General features: G+C 43.3%; 1 protein-coding gene across 3 annotated transcripts in view; it reads left to right on the forward strand.

Annotated features, from left to right (window-relative positions):
• Positions 1 to 20,010, forward strand: part of TAF5L (TATA-box binding protein associated factor 5 like) — a 233,729-nt gene that overhangs the window by 38,164 nt on the left and 175,555 nt on the right. For all 3 annotated transcript variants that reach the window (XM_073660234.1, XM_073660233.1, XM_073660235.1), the window contains exon 2: positions 18,228 to 18,372. In XM_073660234.1, coding sequence (XP_073516335.1) covers positions 18,228 to 18,372 — 145 coding nt within the window. The remainder of the gene's footprint in view (positions 1 to 18,227; positions 18,373 to 20,010) is intronic.

Raw genomic sequence — 20,010 nt, forward strand, 5'->3', positions numbered from 1 at the left:
ACTAGTAATGGATCTGTGTCTCCCTTCCTTCCCTTCTGCTGCTGAAAGACGGATTTTGGTAAGACCTTACCTGTAAAATCGTTTTCAGCGAAGGAAGGAAGGGAGACACAGCACCCTCCCATGGCAGAAGTGCATTATTGTTTTCCAGATGCGGCGCGACTCCTCTCTGATGGCGGTCATCTGGGCTGGGGTCGGCGCGCTAGGGCTCTGTTCCAGCATTGCCAGCTCATCGCAGTTGTCAGGTCCAGTGAGTAGTGCCTGGGACTGTGTGTTTTTTCTGTTATATGCATAACCTGTTCTCTCGCATTTCTGAATTTTCGGAAGGGGTTGTGTTGTTCCGCTGTTGTCTGCTCTTCCTTAGCTTGTGTACGGACTGAGGAACATGGGAGTAGGAGGAGCCTAAGCTGGAGGGGCCGGTCGTCACTTTTTATAAATCTGAGGTGAACTATCCTGTGGGGCTCCGCCTACTACTAGTAATGGGTCTGTGTCTCCCTTCCTTCCTTAGCTGAAAAGGATTTTACAGGTAAGGTCTTACCAAAATCCGTCTTTTCAGGCTTTCTTTAGTATTGCACAGGTGACAGAACCTGTGACATTTTCTGATGCCTTAAATAATAATTCCATCACCTGTGCAATACTAAAGAAGTCCTGAAAATATGATGAGTTGGGGCCGTGAGGACTGGACATAGGGAAACACTGGACTAAGGGATATACCTTTGTATAATGGGAGCAAGATATATGCTGCTGATTTAATGTTCCAGATTATCCATATTCTGTAATGGGACAATAAATATCACTAGCTCCATATGAGATTCCAATTGATCTGACCCCATGTCTAAATGCTTAGATACGTGGACGATATTTCGACTTCCAAGCCAATTAAACTAGCAAAAGCCAGAATATTGTACATGGCTTTGAAGCTCATAGCCTAACATTGGCTGCAGGGCAAACCTACCCAAAGATTTCACAATGTCCAGTTTCTTGGTTATCTACTTTAGAAGCTGCCTTTTGTAGAATGTGGATCTCCAAATGTCTTAAATCCCTTTGCCCCCCCCCCCTTCCTCCTCTCCCAAGGATGGTTTTTCACCTTCATGACCAAGTCAAATTTTACAATTCTGACCAGTATTAACTCTGGAACGCTTCAACAGATTCCACTGATGCTGAGATTTTTTTTTGTGACGTATTGTTCTTGTACTTGTACTTTGTGATGGTGGTAACATTTCTTCAACATGACTTGCATTTATTTGTGAAAACGAAAATTTGGCTAAAATTTGGAAATTTAGCAATTTTCACAATTTATTCTTTCTATGCCCTTAAATCAGAGTGATAGGTGTGCTTTAACTATTTTGTGTGCTATCAGCATGTTTGTTCTCAGTAAACTACATACACTGTTATGTTGGCGACATTACACTGATTAAAATGATCTCTTTGTTGATGAAATCCGTCCTGTGGTTCTTGTATAATCTTTACTTTCAGTTTGGAGATGATATGCTCGTGCTCCAGGGTGGCCTGTGAGGTGGGCTCTGGTGCTCTGCTTACATATTCATCTGTATGCTCACTAGGACTATGACGGCTCACTGTGCCTTCACTCCTATTTTACATAATGGATCCAGATATGGTGTGTCTGTCTGCGCTGCTGATGGAAATCGTAGGACATGGGAAGATTTCTTAAACAAATAAGTTTATTTGTACAGGTTTTTCAAGTCAACATGTTTCAAAGTAGCTCAGGACCTCTTCCTCAGGACAAAAATAAAAGGATTGGTTTTGTCCTGAGGAAGAGATTCTGAGCGACTTTGAAATGCGTTGACTAGAAAAACCTGTACAAATAAACTTATTCTTTTAAGAAATCTTCCGATGAAATAGGATTTCCATCAACAGCGCAAACATAAACAAACCATACCTGGATCCACAAATGCCTTGGTTTCTTCGACCCGTGTCCTGCCTCAGCTGTTTCATAGGAAAAAAAATGATGCATATGTGCAACTACAGTACAGACCAAAAGTTTGGACACAACTTCTCATTTAAAGATTTTTCTGTATTTTCATGACTATGAAAATTGTACATTCAAACTGAAGGCATCAAAACTATGAATTAACACATGTGGAATTATATACTTAACAAAAAAAGTGTGAAACAACTGAAAATATGTCTTATATTCTAGCTTCTTCAAAGTAGCCACCTTTTGCTTTGATGACTGCTTTGCACACTCTTGGCATTCTCTTGATGAGCTTCAAGAGGTAGTCTTCCAACAATCTTGAAGGAGTTCCCAGAGATGCTTAGCACTTGTTGGCCCTTTTGCCTTCATTCTGCGGTCCAGCTCACCCCAAGCGCACACCTCCTCCTCCCACCGTGAAGCATGGAGGAGGAGGTGTGATGGTGTGGGGGTGCTTTGCTGGTGACACTGTTGGGGATTTATTCAAAATTGAAGGCATACTGAACCAGCACAGCTACCACAGCATCTTGCAGCGGCATGCTATTCCATCTGGTTTGCGTTTAGTTGGACCATCATTTATTTTTCAACAGGACAATGACCCCAAACACAGCTCCAGACTGTGTAAGGGCTATTTGACCAAGAAGGAGAGTGATGGGATGCTACGCCAGATTCAAGATTGCTGGAAGACCATTTCTGGTGACTACATCTTGAAGCTCATCAAGAGAATGCCAAGAGTGTGCAAAGCAGTCATCAAAGCAAAAGGTGGCTACTTTGAAGAACCTAGAATATAAGACATATTTTCAGTTGTTTCACACTTTTTTGTTAAGTATATAATTCCACATATGTTAATTCATAGTTTTGATGCCTTCAGTGTGAATGTACAATTTTCATAGTCATGAAAATACAGAAAAATCTTTAAATGGCAAGGTGTGTCCAAACTTTTGGTCTGTACTGTACATCAGGTGAGCGAAATACTCCCCTTTTCCTATTCTATTGTACTACCGGATAAGACCCTATTTTGCTTTCTTTTGCTTCCCAGTATTTTCTGTTATCTATTTTACATAATGCATCTAGTAGTGTGGGCCAGGTAAAATAGGAGCCAGATCAGTCAAGGCACAATGAGCTGTCATAAGAGCATACAGATGAATATGTAAGCAGAGCACCAGAGCCCTCCCCACAGGCCGCCCCGGAGCACGAGCATATTATCTCCAAACTGAAAGTAAAGATTACACAAGAACCACCAGATGGATTTCATCAACCCAGGTATCATTTTAATCAGTGTAATGTCGCCCACCTGACAGTGTATGTAGTTTACTGAGCACAATCCTGCTGGCAGGTGCGCTTTAATCAATAACAATTCCCACATGTCTACTTTAACATCAGCACAATTTTTGAAACAGAATTTTATTTTGTTAGGAAGTTATAAGGGTTAAAAGTTGACCAGCGATTTCTCATTTTTCCTACTAAATTTACAAAACCATTTTTTTAGCGACCCCATCACATTTGAAGTGACTTTGAGGGGCCTTTATGACAGAAAATACCCAAAAGTGACACCAACATAAAAACTGCACCCCTCAAGGTGCTAAAAACCGCATTCAAGAAGTTTATTAACCCTTCAGGTGCTTCACAGGAATTTTTGGAATGTGGAAGGAAAAAATTAACAATTTAACTTTTTTTTTCACACAAATTTTATTTTAGACTCAATTTTTTTTTTTTTCGCAAGGGTATCGCAAGGGTAACAGGAAAAAATGGATCACACAATTTGTTGTGCAATTTCTCCTGAGCATGCCTATATCCCATATGTGGAGGAAAACCACTCTCTCGGTGCACAGCAGAGCTTGGAAGGAAGGAGCGCCATTTGTCTTTTGGAATGTAAAATTTGCTGGCATAATTAGCGTATGCCATGTTGGGTTTGGAGAGCCCCTGATGTGTACAAACAGTGGAAACCATCCACAAGTGACACCATTCTGGAAACTATACCCCTCAGGAAACTTATCTAAATGTGTGATGAGCATCTTGAACCCCCAGGTGCTTCACAGAAGTTTATAACGTAGGGCCATGAAAATAAGAAAATCATATTTTTCCAATAAAAAATTATTTTAGCCAGAAACTTAGCATTTTCATAAGGGTAACAGGAGAAATTGCACCATAGAATTTATTATGCAATTTCTCTCGAATACCCCTATACCCAATATGTGGAGGAAATCGATAGTATAGGCGCACAGCAGGAATGAATGGAAGGAGCGCTATTTAGATTTTTGAATGCAAAATTTGTTTGAATAATTAGTGGACGCCATATTGTTTTTGGAGAGCCACTGGTGTTCCTAAACAGTGTAAAACAGTGTCCCCGTTTTGAAACTAGACAAGGAGTGTATCTAGATGTGTGGTGAGCACCTTGAACCCCCAGCTACTTCACAGAAGCTAATAACGTAGAGCCATGATAATAAAAAAAAATCACATTTTTCTCACACAAAATGTTATTTTAGTTCCATATTTTTATTTTTCACAAGATAGTGGAAGGAAATGGACCCCAAAATTTGTTGTGCAATTCTGTAGAATACGCCGATACACCACATGTGGTCAAAAACTACTTTTGAGTCCTAATGCAAAGCTCAAAAGGGAAAAAGCGCCATATTGGAGTTAATGTTTTGCTGGGCTGTTTGACGGTGCCATGTCACATTGGCAGCGCCCCTGAGGTGCCAGAACAGCATAACCTCCCCATAAGAGACCCCGTTTTGCAAACTACATCTTGCAATGAATTCGTCTAGGGGTGCAGTGATCGTACGGACACCACAGGTGGGTCACAGAATTTTATACCATTGGCAATGAAGAAAAAAATTAAAATTTTTTTACCACCAAAATTTAGTATAAGCCCCACATTTTACACTTTCACACTGGGAAAAGGGTTAAAATAGCACCAAAATTTCTGCGGAATGTATAAATGCTCCATATGTGGCTGTACAGTACAGCTTAGCCACACTGTGAGATTCGGGAGGTACAGAGCGCTATTTGCCTCCTGGAGCTCAGATTTTCCTAAGTCCAGTTTGCAGACTCCATATACAAAGCCCCTATGTGCAAGAAGAGCAGAATCCTCCCCTCAAGTGACCCCCTTTTGATAATTTTTCTACAGGTGTAATAACTATTTTGACTCCCTGGGTGTTTTCCAGAAAAAAGCAGCAGTGGGTGTTGATTGAAAATTGCAAGCTGCCGTTGTAGTGACCAGTACATTGTATTCACCTGTACATTGTTGTACCCAGCTCGTGCTCCTGGAGACATGCACCTGTAAATTAGGCGGGCTCTCATCACTACAGAAATACCAAACATGTGGACGTAGTCTTTGTACTACCAGTAACTTGAAAGCGCTTATATTTCCGTTAACAGATGGCGGACTTATTTTGTGGATTGAGTTGAAGATTTTATTGGAAACATTTTATGTAAGATTTTGGATCACATTTATCTTGCACTCTACGCTGAGCGCTAACATCTGGGTTTCCATTTAAATTTCCGAGTGACATGATTGAGATGAAACCCCCGAGGGATCAAATTCACTGTAAGGAGACAGCAGTGTTACTCCAGTCTCTATCTGGCCTCCATTCAGCATTGTCCTTTTTTTCAGAGGTGCACAAAACTGACCAACTGCACTTTTATGCATGCTTAAAAAGATGGACACCGCCGGATCACAGGCCAGACAGCGCCCACAGTGCCCCCATCTACCTCATTATAGGGAATCTTCTACTGGAGGCTGCGTCTGAATCACATATTTCAGAGATTTACACAGAAACCCCGGTGTAAGCGCCCAGCGTGTAGCGTGCAGGATAAATGTGTTCCGAGCCTTACTGCGATCTTTGTGAGGCAGAATGAACAAATAAATCAACAGCAGGTTCAACAGAATGTTTTTTTTTTTTTACACCGTTCTTTTTACGGTATAATTGATTACACTACTTTATTCTTTGGGTCCGTGTGAATTCAGCAATACCACATTTATGTATTTTTTGTTTTTGTTTCTTTTACACAATAAAAACTATTTTGTAGAAAAATTCATAATTTTTGCATTGCTTTATTCTGAAAGCTATAACTTTATTTTTCGGCTGACTGAGCTGTATGGCAGCTTGTTTTTTTGCAGTACAAGATGTTTTCAGCTGTACCATTTTTATTTAAATTAGTCTTTTTGATCGCCTTTTATTTACTTTTTGTTCGGCTGTATGATAAAGCATCATTTTTTGCCTTGTGTGTCTTTTTTTTTTTAACGATGTTTACTCGTGGGACGCTTTTATAGGTCAGGTCGTTCTAGACACGGCGATACCAAATGTGTACTTTATTTATGGGCACTATATACAGTGTACAGTAAAATATGGTGGTGGTAGTGTGATGGTCTGGTGCCGTTTTGGTGCTTCAGCACTTGGAAGACTTGTGGTAAATGGAACCATGAATTTTGCCGTCAACCAAAAAATCCTGAAGGAGAATGTCCAGCCATCTGTCTGTAACCTCAAGCTGAAGCGCACTTGGGATATGCAGCAGAACAGTGATCCAAAACACATCAGCAAGTCCACCTCTGAATGGCTTAAGAAAAACAAAGTTAAGATTTTGGAGTGGCCTAGTTAATATCCTGACCTTAATCTGATTAAGATGCTGTGGCATGACCTTAAAAAGGCTTGGAAACCTTCCAATGTGACTGAATTACCAAAAAAATTTCAAAAGTAGGTGGGTCAAAATTCCTTCAAAGCGTTGTAAAAGACTCATTGCCAGTTATCACAAATGCTTGGTTGCAGTTGTTGCTGCTTAGGGTGGCCCAACCAGTTATTAGGTTTAGGGAGCAATCACTTTTTCACGCAGAGCTGTGTAGGTTTGAATTTCTTTTCCCTTAATGATAAAGGCCTTAATTTAAAAACTGCACTTTGTATGTATTTACTTGTGTTATCTTTGCCTAATGTTTAAATTTGTTTTGTTTTACTGAAACATCTTGTGACACTTTTTTTTTTTTTTACCTAGTCCCACTATGGGACTTTCACTTCCTGCAGTCTGATTGCAGTTCTAATGCATTGCAGTGCATTAGAACTGGCAGTTCTGCTCTAACACAAACTTGTTAGATCACGCACTGACGACTTTTCTAGAGCTTGGTTAATGACTGATGTCGGTGGGCCACTATAGCAACGATCAGGCCCTTGCGATGACCTCACGAGTGCGGCTATCGAAGGCCAGAAATCATGCCTGGCAAATGCTGTGTTGCGGATTAAAGTGTAAGGAACAGTGTGTCACCCCCACCCTTTCTCCATGGATCATAATACAATTATTAGGTCTATATTAGCATTCCCTGTCCTGCATCTGGTGGGGGCATGTACGTCTGTTACTCTCTGCAGGGGGTCCTCTCTAATGCGCAATGTCACAGACAGTGCAGACTCACAACTTAAGTGACCTTCTTCCATATTTTGAATATGAATGTACCTGGTGTTTTAACGGTGTGGTGTCTGAGCACCTCTGGCCAACCATTGGGCTCATCCCAATAGGCAGGTATAAAGGGAAGCTTGATCGATTGTTTGTGCGGTGTCTTGAAAGGGCAAGGATCTGCTGCTGTGATCGGATTCTGGGTCCACTACTTGACTATTAGAGACTGGCAATGCTCTTCCACGTGGTATTGTATTGTCTTGCCCACCCTGCTGGATTTGGAGACCTATTCTAAGGACCAGTGTCGTATTTTCCTTGGTGCTGGATTAGCAGGTGGTATCCCCGGATTTGTTCCTTTTGCCGTATTTAAACTGTCAAGATATCATGGCCTGGGGAGGTCATGCAGATCCACCCTCTGTTATCTTTTTGACCTGAACAGCTCTCTGCTGCCCCCCTACCATCTGAACAATTACGCGATTGACCGAAGATTAATGAAGGAGGCCGCAGGCTGTTGCAACTAATAGGCCATTTATTGGGAAACTAACTGAGTGTATGGTATATACCCTGCCGATTTCAACTCATGGAATATATGTATATTCACCTGATATGGTAACTGCTAACTCAACAATAACACAAGGAAGATTATTAGCTGCCACCACCAGTCATTTTCTTTATTTTTTATATAGGCTGACTAGACGCCTGATTTCTCGTAGCATATGGCTTCAGGGCGCAGTTTACAAAAGGAACAGAACTACTTAAATTTTATAGTTTATCCAGAATGATAGGCCTTGTTTACAAAAAAAATATACAAAAGATTTTGCAAAGAGGACAAAATAAACAATACAAGCATATAGAGTTACATAGGGTAAAAAGGAATAACGAAAGAAACCTACAAAGCCGATCACAAAGATTGATTCAGCTAGTGAAGGAGACAACTTTGATTGAAAACGTTCAGTGAACGGGTATCATGCATACACCGATGTGTATCTCTGTACATGAACTAGGGCTGTGGAGTCGGTAAGCCAAACCTCCGACTCTTCAGTTTTCATGACACAGTCTCCGACTCCCTCATACATGGCTTATGTTTAAGTGATACATTTGCTGATTCATGTCAGCTAAAAGTCTAGACCCTTAGATCAGGAATAGGACAGACATTTATAGGACATTTCATAACTTTCCCAAATTCTTATGAAAAAAATGTTCTCCACGAACTGCATTAAACTACTGTACCCAATTTACCCAAGCACAACATGGCGTTCACTAATTATTCAAGCAAATTTTACATTCAAAAAGTCAAATGGCGCTCCATCTTTTCCAAACCCTGCCGTGGTTTTCCCCCACATATGGGGTATTGGTGTGCTTGGGAGAAATTGCGCACAAAATTTTGGGGTCCATTTTTTCTTGTTACCTTTGCGAAAATAAAAATGAATCGGTCAAAAGTAATGTAACATTTTTGTGAAAAAAGTTACATTTTTCATTTTTTTTCTTCCACATTCCAAAAATTCCTGTGAAGCACCTGAAGGGTTAATAAACTTCTTGAATGTGGTTTTGAGCACCTTAAGGGGTGCAGTTTTTAGAATGGTGTCACTTTTGGGTATTTTCTGTCATTAGATTATTTGTAAGTACCTTGTCCTGTCCTTCGTGCCTGTGAGCAGCGCTATCGCTTGCTGCTCACAGGCATCATGTGACCCCCGGCTGCAGCCGGCTCTGACATCCGCTGAAGTCACGTCAAGTTCCGGCTGCAGCTGGGCATGACTCGGTACTGCGCTCCCCGCAGTGGATGCTGGGCTGTGGCCCCGCGCGTCACAGCTCAGCATTCACCGCATGCTTTCGCAATGAATGCAGGAGAGGGAAAGCGCATGGTGAATGCTGGGCTGTGACACGCAGGTAAACCCCGCCCACAGCCCAGCATCCACTGCGGGCAGCGCATCACTTAAGTCATTCCACACTTGACATGACCTCAGCGGTAGCGAGAGCCGGCTGCAGTTGGGGGGTCACGTGATGCCTTTGAGCGGCCAGCGATGGCGCCGCTCACAGGCAATAAAGGCAACTAAAGGTATTTATAAAAACATTTTTCGGCACAGGTTAAATACATTAGGGGGATATTGGGGCCATTATAAAAAGTAGTGGACAACTTCTTTAAGTAGCCTGTTAGGGTTATAGCTTGTTCATTATTGTTAGGAAAGGCCAGGTGATAAAATTTTCCCAGCTTTCTAAAAACCCAGCATCCTGTAACTTTGTGCCAAAAAATAGCAGGCATGGGTTCTTCTAAGCAACTGCCTCACACTCTTAAAATAAAAATGGTGGCGGACCACAAAGCAAGAGAATGCCATAAGAAAAAAACAAAGCTTTTTCAAGTTAACCTTTCCTCAGTTCAATATTTAAATAAGAAACTGTAGTTAACAAGAACAGTGGAGGTCAAGAACTCTTTGACCACAATGATCAAAGGTATGTGTGGAGAAAAAAGGGCACAGAATTTTGGGAAAAGAACATCTAGCCAACCATTAAATATGGGGGTGGATCAATCATGCTTTGGGGGTTGTGTTGCACCCAATGGCATGGGTGAACATTTCACAGATAGAGGGAAGAATGGATTTAATAACATTTCAACAAATTCTTGATGCAAAAATAACACCATCTGTAAAAAAAAAAATAAAAAAAAAGGCTGAAGTTGAAAAGAGGATGGATTCTACAAATGGATAATGATCCTTATCACACATCAAAATCTAGAATGGATTATCTCAGAACGCGCAAGCTGAAGTTTTACATTGGCCCTCACAGTCCCCTCATATGAACATCATTGAAAATCTGTGGCTAGACATCAAAATAGTGCATGCAAGACGACCCATTTTTTTTTTTTGTAATTTCTAAAATGTAAAAAATGTTAATATATATATGTTTTGCCTAAAAATGCAAAGGAAATGTGTTTAATTTAATTTTCAATTTAACCCCTTTAGGACCAAGTCAATAATAGTACGTAGCTGAGCGGTGGGACTTATTGACCAGCTAGGTACTATTACGCGAACGCGCCTGCACAAAGTGATTGTCAGAGCTGACACCCGGTACTATGTGCCAGGAGCGGTCCTGCACGATTGCTGGCACATAAACAACCACAATGCTGCAATCGAGGGGGCAAGGGGGGACGTAAGCGCCAATACTTACCTTCTCTCTGGCGTCCAGCGTTGTCTGCGGCGGCTCCCGGATGTAGTCATGACATCATCTGGGTCACCAGGAGGCAGGAGCGCAGTGCATGACCAAGGTAATGTCTCCTTGTGGGCAGCGCTGACTGGCTGCATAGCATAGGAAGCTGCTGCTTTGTATACTATACAGCCGATCAGGCTGCAAAAAGCGAAAGTCCCATAGTGTGATCATGTGTAAAAGTTTAAAAAAAAAAAGTGTAGGAAAGTGAAAAAAAAATAAAAATAAAAATACATTGTACCCCTAATACTTATTTATTATGAAAAAAAAAGCAAAACAATTAAACTACACAAATTTGGTATTGCCGTGTCCAGAATGACCTGACCTATAAAACTGTCCCACTAGTTAACCCCTTTAGTGAACCCGTTAATAATAATAAAATAAAAACAAAGCAAAAAACAATACTTTATCATCATACCGCCAAACAAAAAATGGAATAACACGTTATCAAAAAGATGAATGTAAATAAAAAGGCTACAGCTGAAAAATCTTGTCCCGCAAAATACAAGCCACCATACAGCTCCATCATCCGAAAAATTTTAAAAAAAGTTATAGCTCTCAGAATAAAACCATGCAAAAAATTTTTTTGAGAAAATAGTTTTTGTGTAAAAGCGCCAAAACATGAAAAAACGATATAAATGCGGTACCGCTGAAAACTTACTGTCCCGAAGAATAAAGCTGCCTTATCAATTTTACCACACGCGAAACGGCATAAAAAAAAAACAAAAAAACAATTCTGGAATTGCTGTTTTTTTGTTTATTCTGCCTCCCAAAAATCGGAATAGAAAGCGATCAAAAAATATCACGTGCCTGAAAATGGTACCAATAAAATTGGCTCAAATTGTTAGCGGACACCATGATGCTTTTGGAGAGGTCCTGTGTGCCTAAACATTGGAGCTCCCCCACAAGTGACCCCATTTTGGAAACTAGACCCCCCAAGGCAGTTGGAACCCCCAGGTGCTTCACAAATTGATTCGTAAAAATGAAAAAGTGGAAAAAAAATACTTTTTCATTTTTACAAATCAATTTGTGAAGCACTTGGGGGTTCCAAGTGCTCACTATGCATCTAGATAGGTGCCTTGGGGGGTCTAGTTTCCAAAATGGGGTCAGTTGTGGGGGAGCTCCAATGTTTCGGCACACAGGGGCTCTCCAAACACGACATGGTGTCCGCTAACAAATTGGAACCATGTTGCGTTTGTAGAGCCTCTGTGTGTCTAAACATTGGAGCTCCCCCACAAGTGACCCCATTTTGGAAACTAGACCCCCCCCCAGGGAACTTTTCTAGATGTAGTGTATGTGAGTTTGGTGTGCGGTGTGGTGTATACACCACACACTCACACAAACAACCTCACATACACTACAACACACACTCCAACCTGACATAGGTTGGTGTTGTGTTGTAGTGTACGTGAGGTTGGTGTGTGTGTGTGTGTGTGTGTGATGTTTCGCATGTCATGCTAGTGTGGGTGAGTTCTGTAGGGAAGGTCAGGATGTGTTTAGTCCGGGGACATGTGATGAATTTTGTAGCATTCATTCAAACACAGTCCCGGTTTATCAGGACACGTTTCACATTGGAAACGGTGACCTTTCTTATCCCCCTTTTGTGACAGACCCGGCACCTTTTTCTTACCGTGACCTCACCAGGAAAATGTTGCCCTGGTACCACACGGGAGACTCGAGTTCCAGGGGTGCTGGGGCCCTCTTCTTCTTCGCTTCTAAAAATCAGGGCCTTTATCACCACCTCCTGGAAGTTGAGGAAGGTGTTGGTGGTCTGGCCTGCACATCGTGACAGCACGTATGCGTTATACAGTGCCATTTGAACGATGTGCACGGCCAGTTTTTTATACCAGACTTTCGCCTTCCTCATCGCACTGTAGGGCTGGAGGACTTGATCAGAAAGATCAACTCCCCCCATGTGCTTGTTGTACCCCAGGGCACAGTCCGGTTTGCGGACCGGTGCTGGGGTACCTCTAACGTTGGTGGCCGTGGTGCCGGGACCATGGATTGTGGTCAAGAAAAAGACGTCCCTTTTGTCTTTGTACTTCACCACAACCATGTTGCCGCTACATTGAGCTCGGCTATCACCCTTTGGGAGAAGCTGCTCAATTAGCGTCAAAGGGAGACCCCTCTGGGTTCTGCGCACAGTACCGCAAGCGGCGGTAGCTCTGGCAGAGAGGGACTGAAATAGGGGAATGCTTGTATAAAAGTTATCAACATATAGATGGTAACCTTTATCAAGCAGTGGGCGGATCAAATCCCACACTATTTTCCCACTTACCTTCAGAGCAGGTGGACATTCTGGGGGCTGAATCCTCGAATCCTTTCCTTCGTAAACTCTAAAGCTGTGAGTGTACCCTGAGGCACTCTCGCACAGCTTGTAGAGCTTTATTTCGTACCTGGCCCTCTTACTGGGCAGGTATTGTCGGAATTGAAGCCTCCCTTTGAAGAGGATGAGGGATTCATCCACAGAAATTTCCCTTTGGGGAACGTACACTTCAGCAAACTTGTTGCTGAAGTGTTCTATGACCGGACGAATTTTGAACAGTCTGTCAAAATTCGGGTCATCACGGGGAAGGCTGTCCGCGTTATCCCGGAAAAGTAAAAATTTGTCAATGACCTCAAATCTTTTGCGGGTCATCACCATTCCGAACACTGGAGTTTGATATAAAATATCGGTACTCCAGTATTGACGGATTTCTGGTTTCTTCACAATCCCCATGTGAAGTACCAGTCCCCAATATTTCAACATTTCTACTGAGTCAACGGGACTCCAAGTAGAAAACATTGAATTTGGGTTTGCAGACAAAAATTGTTGGGCGTAAATGTTAGTCTGCTCCACCATGAGACTGACAATGGCCTCAGAGAAATAGACTTTGAAAAAGTCTATTTCCCTGAGGTTTGCTGTCTCAAACTGGATTCCTGATTGGGGAAGGAAATCAGGAATCCGTGGAGCGTAATTTTCAGGGACGGGGGTCCACACGGGGGCACTGGTGCTAGGTTGGGCGTGACTAGCACCAGGTTGAGGGTTACTTACAGATGGCTGTGGGTCTTCTTCCACGGCCTCCGTACGATGCCTTGACCTCTGACGTCGTCTTGGTGCCGGCTCGGTGTCACTGGAGGAGGAAGAATGAGAGGAATAGAGGAACGTGGGGTCCTCTCCCTCACTATCCGCTTCGGAGGCAATAAAGGAATATACCTCCTCAGCTGAGTACGCCCTAGGGCGGGACGGGCGGGACATTTTGTGTGCTGTGGGTAAAAAAAAAAAATCTAAACTTTATTATTAGTGTGAGTGTACGTGTGTATGTGTGAGTGCTTGGTGTAAATCAGGCGTACGGGGCGCAGGAGGGGGCGCGCTCAGGCGTACGGGGCGCAGGAGGGGGCGCGCTCAGGCGTACGGGGCGAAGGAGGGGGCGCGCTCAGGCGCACGGGGCGCAGGAGGAGGCGTGCTCAGGCGCACGGGGCGCAGGAGGGGGCGCGCTCAGGCGCAGGAAGGGGCGCGCTCAGGCGGAGGGGGCGCGCTCAGGTGCACGGGGCGCAGGAGGGGGCTGAGGAGATGGAAGAGCCAGCAGCAGCAGGGGGGGTATCACTGGGGCAGAAGGGGCAGAAAGGAGGGCAGGAGCCGGCAGCAGCAAGGGGGGTAGGGGCCGGCAGGCAGTAGCTGGCAGCAGCAGGGGGGGTAATCACTGGGGGGGGTGAGATCACTAGGATTGGGGGATGGTGGTGTGATCCCTGGGACTGGGGGATGGTGGTGTGATCACAGGCTCAGGAGATTTACACTGAGTCTGCTGCTGCCTGTGATCACAGTCCACCGGCTGTCAGAAGGAGAGCAGCAGCCGGTGGATGAAGACGTGGGAGAGGGAGGGAGCGGAGGTCGGGGTACAGGTGAGAAATTGGGACTGGGGTGGAAGGGGGGTGGAGGGGGGGGTGGAGGGGAAGTGGGGGCTGGAAATCTGATAAGGGGGGGGATACTGCCGGCAGCGGAGGCAGCGGCGGGTGCAAGGATCGGCGGCAGATCCGCAGCGGTGGCAGCGGCGGGTGCAGAGGATCGGTGGCGGCGATGGAGGTGGCAGACGATCGGCGGCGGGGCAGATGATCTGTGGCAGCAGCGGATCGGCGTGACCAAACTCCTCTGGCTCCACGGAAGGGATGGATCTGGAAAGTTTGTCAGCCATAGTAAATACACCGCTCGACATCTGATTGGAGCTAGTGTCCATGTGACGCTAGCCCCCCAATCAGATCTGGGGGGGGTGACACAGAGGTGACACTCCCCCCAGCCAATGGCTGATGCTATATGCATCAGGCAATGCCCAGAAAGTAAATATTTCACCAATTTCCATTGGTGAAATATTTCATTCATTCCGATTGGCAGTTTCACTAAAAGTGAAAGTGAAACTGCCAATCGGAGGGGTTTTAGGCACGGGGGGGTTTAATCCACCCCCTGTGGGGTCAACTACAGGTTGTCTAGTTGCAGTAGCAACTGTGACACCTGAGCGACCCCGCTCGCAGGCGCTGCAGGGGCGCTATTCCTCCATGTCACAGACGCTGTGACATGGGTCGGGAACGAACTGTTTTCCATGTCACAAACGGTGCGACACCGGTCGGGAAGGGGTTAAGGCTGTGTGCCTACTATGCGTTTTCCAAGCGTTTATGCTGCGGAATTTCCCATGGTCCCCAATGACAAGCCGCAATGTTAATGCCCATGCTGCGGATTTTTCCGCAGCGTTCATGCTGCGCTCAAAAATCTGCAGCATGTCCATTAATTTTGTGGACACGCAGCGTAATCGCCGCCATTGACTTGCATTGAAACGCATATTATCCGTGTCAGTACATTTGCACACACGGATAATATGCGTTTCTATGTGCGGATGGTACCCAAGTCTGGAGGAGAGGAGACTCTCATCCAGACCTGGGTACCATAGAAACTGTAAAAAAAAGAATTTAAATAAAAAATAAAGTTTATACTCACCTTCCGGTGTCCTCCCGATGTTTTGTCCACGCCGTCCGGTGTCTTGCGCTGTTGTGAAGGACCTGCCATGACGTCACTGGGTCATGTGACCCATCACATGGCTCAATGACTTCACCGCAGGTCCTTCACACCACTGCGAGCATTGCAAGAAACCAGACGGCGTGGACAAAACACCGGGAGGACACCGGAAGGCGAGTATAAACTTTATTTTTTTATTTTTTACCATTCGAATTCTTTTTTTTTAACTAACTTGGTCACACTACTATAAATCCATGCTGGTTGCATGGATTTATATAGTGTGAACAAGTTGTCAAGCACTTTTCCAAATGATGCTAAAATCGCTTGGAAATGCGATAACCCGCATGCAGAAATGCAAGTGAAGAATGCTTGACAAACGCTTCTACCTAGCGTTAAAAACGCATGTAAAAACCGCTTGTGTTTTTCCTGCCAGGGAGAAGCGGAAAAAATCTGCAGCATTTCTGCATCGTGGGCACATAGCCTAACTTCAAATAACGAATAAGCTGCAATCCCCTGCTGAAATGTCTGTATACTCTTTTTTTTGATTTCTACCCTGCCCCGCAGATGTGATATGATTAGACCATGTTCCGTACACGGTGAGACACAGCCATTTCACCGTACACAGCAGGGGCACATTTATTTGATTATTTCAGCACTGGAACATTTTATTTAAATACATCCAATGATGAAGGTTATTATCATTCCAAGGTCTGTTGATTAAAATGAACTTTTGTTTGTGGGAAAACCCATTTAACTATAATGGTAATTTTGATCAAGGGTGCCCAAACTTTTACATTCCACTGTAAGTCTTGCTGTGCTAGTTGCATGTATTTGGGGTGAAGCCTTGTTTGGTTTGTGTTGCAGTTCTCTGCTGTGTGGCAAGTACCGCGCATTGACAATACTCCAATAATTTATAATACATTTATATTATGATGGTCAGTGCACAAAACATACAGTTGTGCTCAAAAGTTTACATACCTATGCAGAATTTTTCCTTTCTTGGCCTTGTTTCAGAGAATATGAATGATCGCAAAAAAACTTTTTCTCCACTCATGGTTATTGGTTGGGTGAAGCCATTTATTGTCAAACTACTGTTTTCTCTTTTTAAATCTTAACAACAACCAAAAACATCCAAATGCCCCTGATCAAAAGTTCACATACCCCAGTTCTTAATACCGTGTTGCCCCCTCTAACATCAATGACAGCTTGAAGTCTTTTGTGGTAGTTGTGGATGAGGTTATTTATTTTCTCAGATGGTAAAGCTGCCATTCTTCTTGGCTAAAAGCCTTCAGTTCCTGTTAATTCCTGGGCTGTCTAGCATGAACTGCGCGATTGAGATCTCCCCAGAGTGGCTCAATGACATTGAGGTCAGGAGACTGAGATGGCCACTCCAGAATCTTTACTTTGTTCTGCTGTAGCCAATGACAAGTCGACTTGGCCTTGTGTTTTGGATCGTTGTCATGTTGGAACGTCCAAGTATGGCCCATGCGCAGCTTCCTGGCTGATGAGTGCAAATTTGCCTCCAGTTTTTGCTGATAATGTGCTGCATTCATCTTTCCTTCAACTTTTACCAAGTTTCCTGTGCCTTTGTAGCTCACACATCCCCAAAACATCAGTGATCCACCTCCGTACTTTACTGTAGGAATGGTGTTCCTTTCATTATAGGCCTTGTTGACCTCTCTCCAAATGTAACGTTTATGGTTGTGGCCAAAAAGTTCAATTTTGGTCTCATCACTCCAAATTACCTTGTTCCAGAAGTTTTGAGGCTTGTCTCTGTGCTGTTTGGCATATTGTAGGCGAGACACTTTGTGGCATTTGCGCAGAAATGACTTTCTTCTGGTGACTCAACCATGCAGCCCATGTTTCTTCAAGTGCCTCCTTATTGTGCGTCTTGAAATGGCCGCACCGCTAGTTTTCAGAGAGTCCTGAATTTCAGCTGATGTTGTTTGTGGGTTTTTCTTTGCATCCCGAACAATTTTCCTGGCAGTTGTGGCTGATATTTTTGTTGGTCTACCTGAACGTGGTTTGGTTTTTACAGAGCCCCTGATTTTCCATTTGTTATTCACAGTTTGAATGCTGCTGACTGGCATTATCAATTCATTGGATATCTTTTTGTATCCCTTTCCTGTGTTATATAGTTCAACTTTTCCCGTAGATCCGTTGACCATTCTTTTGCTTTCCCCATGACTCACAATCCAGAAACGTCAGTGGCTGCATGAAGGATGCAAGAGTCTGTCTGGATCCTAGAAACTCACTCAGCTTTTATGCACACACACTAATTATAAGCAAACAGGTCACAGGTGAGGATGTTACCTTTAGTAGCCATTCAAACCCATTTGTGTCAAATTCTGAGCATGTTATCAGGCCAAAATCACCAGGGTATGTGAACTTTTGATCGGGGTCATTTGGATGTTTTTGGTTGTCATTAAGATTTAAAAAATAGAAAACACAGTAGTTTGACAATAAATGGCTTCACCCAACCAATAACCATGAGTGGAGAAAGTTTTTTTGTTATCATTCATATTCTCTGACACAAGGCCATGAAAGAAAAAATTCTTCTGGGGTATGTAAACCTTTGAGCACAACTGTAACTAGGATTGCTGTACACCCTTAAAACTGATAAATTTATTCAGAAGGTTTGCTAAAAATAGAATCAAAATGACAAAACCAGCACTATATTAAAATTTTTCTGATGTTCCTTATTTTTTTTATTCAATTTTCTTCTCTCTGTAGACCATGAAGCGAGTACGCACAGACCAGATTCAGTTGGCTGTGACCTGCTATCTCAAACGTCGTCATTACATAGATGTAGATGGATCCCTAAAGCAAGGACTTAGACTTTGCCAGACTGCAGAGGAAATGGCAACTAATCTGACTGGTAAGTGAAGAATCATTTTCATTTGAATGAGCAGGTAAAGCCAGAGAGACTCCAAACTTACAGTAGTGTTCAAAATAATAGTAGTCCAATATGACTAACCAGATTAATCACTTTTTTTGGTATAAATTATATTACCACATGTCAAACAATTTACCAGTTGGTGCCGTAGATTCTAAGAAAACCAACAGATTCGGACACAAAAACATGCAGATCATGAATTCTGTGTATTTGAATAATTAATTGAAAAGGGGTATGTTCAAAATAATAGCAGCGTAGAGTTCAATTAGTGAGGTCAATCATTCTGTGAAGAAACAGGTGTGAATCAGGTGGCTCTTATTTAAGGGTGAAGCCAGCACATGTGGTACATGTATTTCTCCTTGAAAGCCTGAGAAATATGGGTTGTTGGAGCTATTGTTCAGAAGAATAGCGTACTTTTTTTTTTTTTAAACCTGTTTTTATTGAAAATAAAGTTTTCATACATTAATACAAATATAATTTGGAATATGCATAACAAGGTTGTTATAAGATGGTTAACGGCAGAATGTACATTCCAAGTATAAATACATCAGGTCAAAAGACAAACCAAAAACTTAGGAGGGGGGGAGGGATGAAGGGGAGAAAAGATGACACCCAAAACAGGTACTTTTCCTTGCATATAAACGACCCAACAGGAGTGTATAACCTTATTCTCTTCTCAAAAGTTGTGCGGGACCCATCGACACTGAGACAGACCCTTGACGCCTAGATGTATCTCCACACTGCGGCACCATCTAACACATTTTTACACGAACGTTTCCCCCAGTAGTAGTTGCTCTTGATACCATACTATAGGTTGAAAGCAAGTTCTAATATCATCTCTGAAGCAGCAACGACAGTTTGGCTAAAAAGATCTTAAAAGGAGGAGCTTGGTCGTGGATCCACATCTGTAAGATGGCCTTAACACCGCCTGCCGCCACCATGTGTAGCAATTTACGGGTCCCTGGGGAGCATGTGTATTTATCTGGCTCTAGGTATCCAAAGATGGCCCAAAGAGGCTCATTAGGAACAAATTTTGTCAGGTGTGTGGTGGTAAATTGTTGTATTCTGGTCCAGAAGGGTTGAATAATTGGGCATGTCCACAGGCAATGGAATAGATGAGCCTCAGGGGGCGGCATTTAAACCATTCAGAGGTTGTGTACAGCCCTATTCTGTGACACTTCTGGGGGGTTAAATAGGATCTATCACATATTTTCAATCTCATTTCAAGGAAGCGAGCTGAAGGGAGAAATTTGTGGGCTTGGTCCAGGGCTTTCAAAATAGTGTTGTATGATAAGGCGGGATCATCGATCTGCCATTTTGTTAGTGAAAGTTGTGAATTCTCATAGTCTGGGGCAACATGGATGAGTTTATAATTGGAGGCTATTTGGCCAGATGAGGTGTTAGGTTTAGCGAACCATCTAAGCAGGTATGGATCCCACTCCCGCTCAGGAAAAGGAGTTATCTTTTTCCTATCACCCATGACAGCACTTACAACGAGAGAGGGAATCCGCCCTTCCAGGACAGGAAACCTACAGAATAAAAGGGTGGCGCCTCTCCACCACCTCAGTTGGTTTCCTGTCATTGAGGGGGAACCTTGTTAAAACGGCGGCAGAAGAAAGA

Source organism: Phyllobates terribilis, unplaced genomic scaffold (assembly GCF_046119375.1).
Source record: "Phyllobates terribilis strain yellow unplaced genomic scaffold, ASM4611937v1 Scaffold_24__1_contigs__length_18792416, whole genome shotgun sequence".
Classification (NCBI taxonomy): Eukaryota; Metazoa; Chordata; class Amphibia; order Anura; family Dendrobatidae; genus Phyllobates; species Phyllobates terribilis.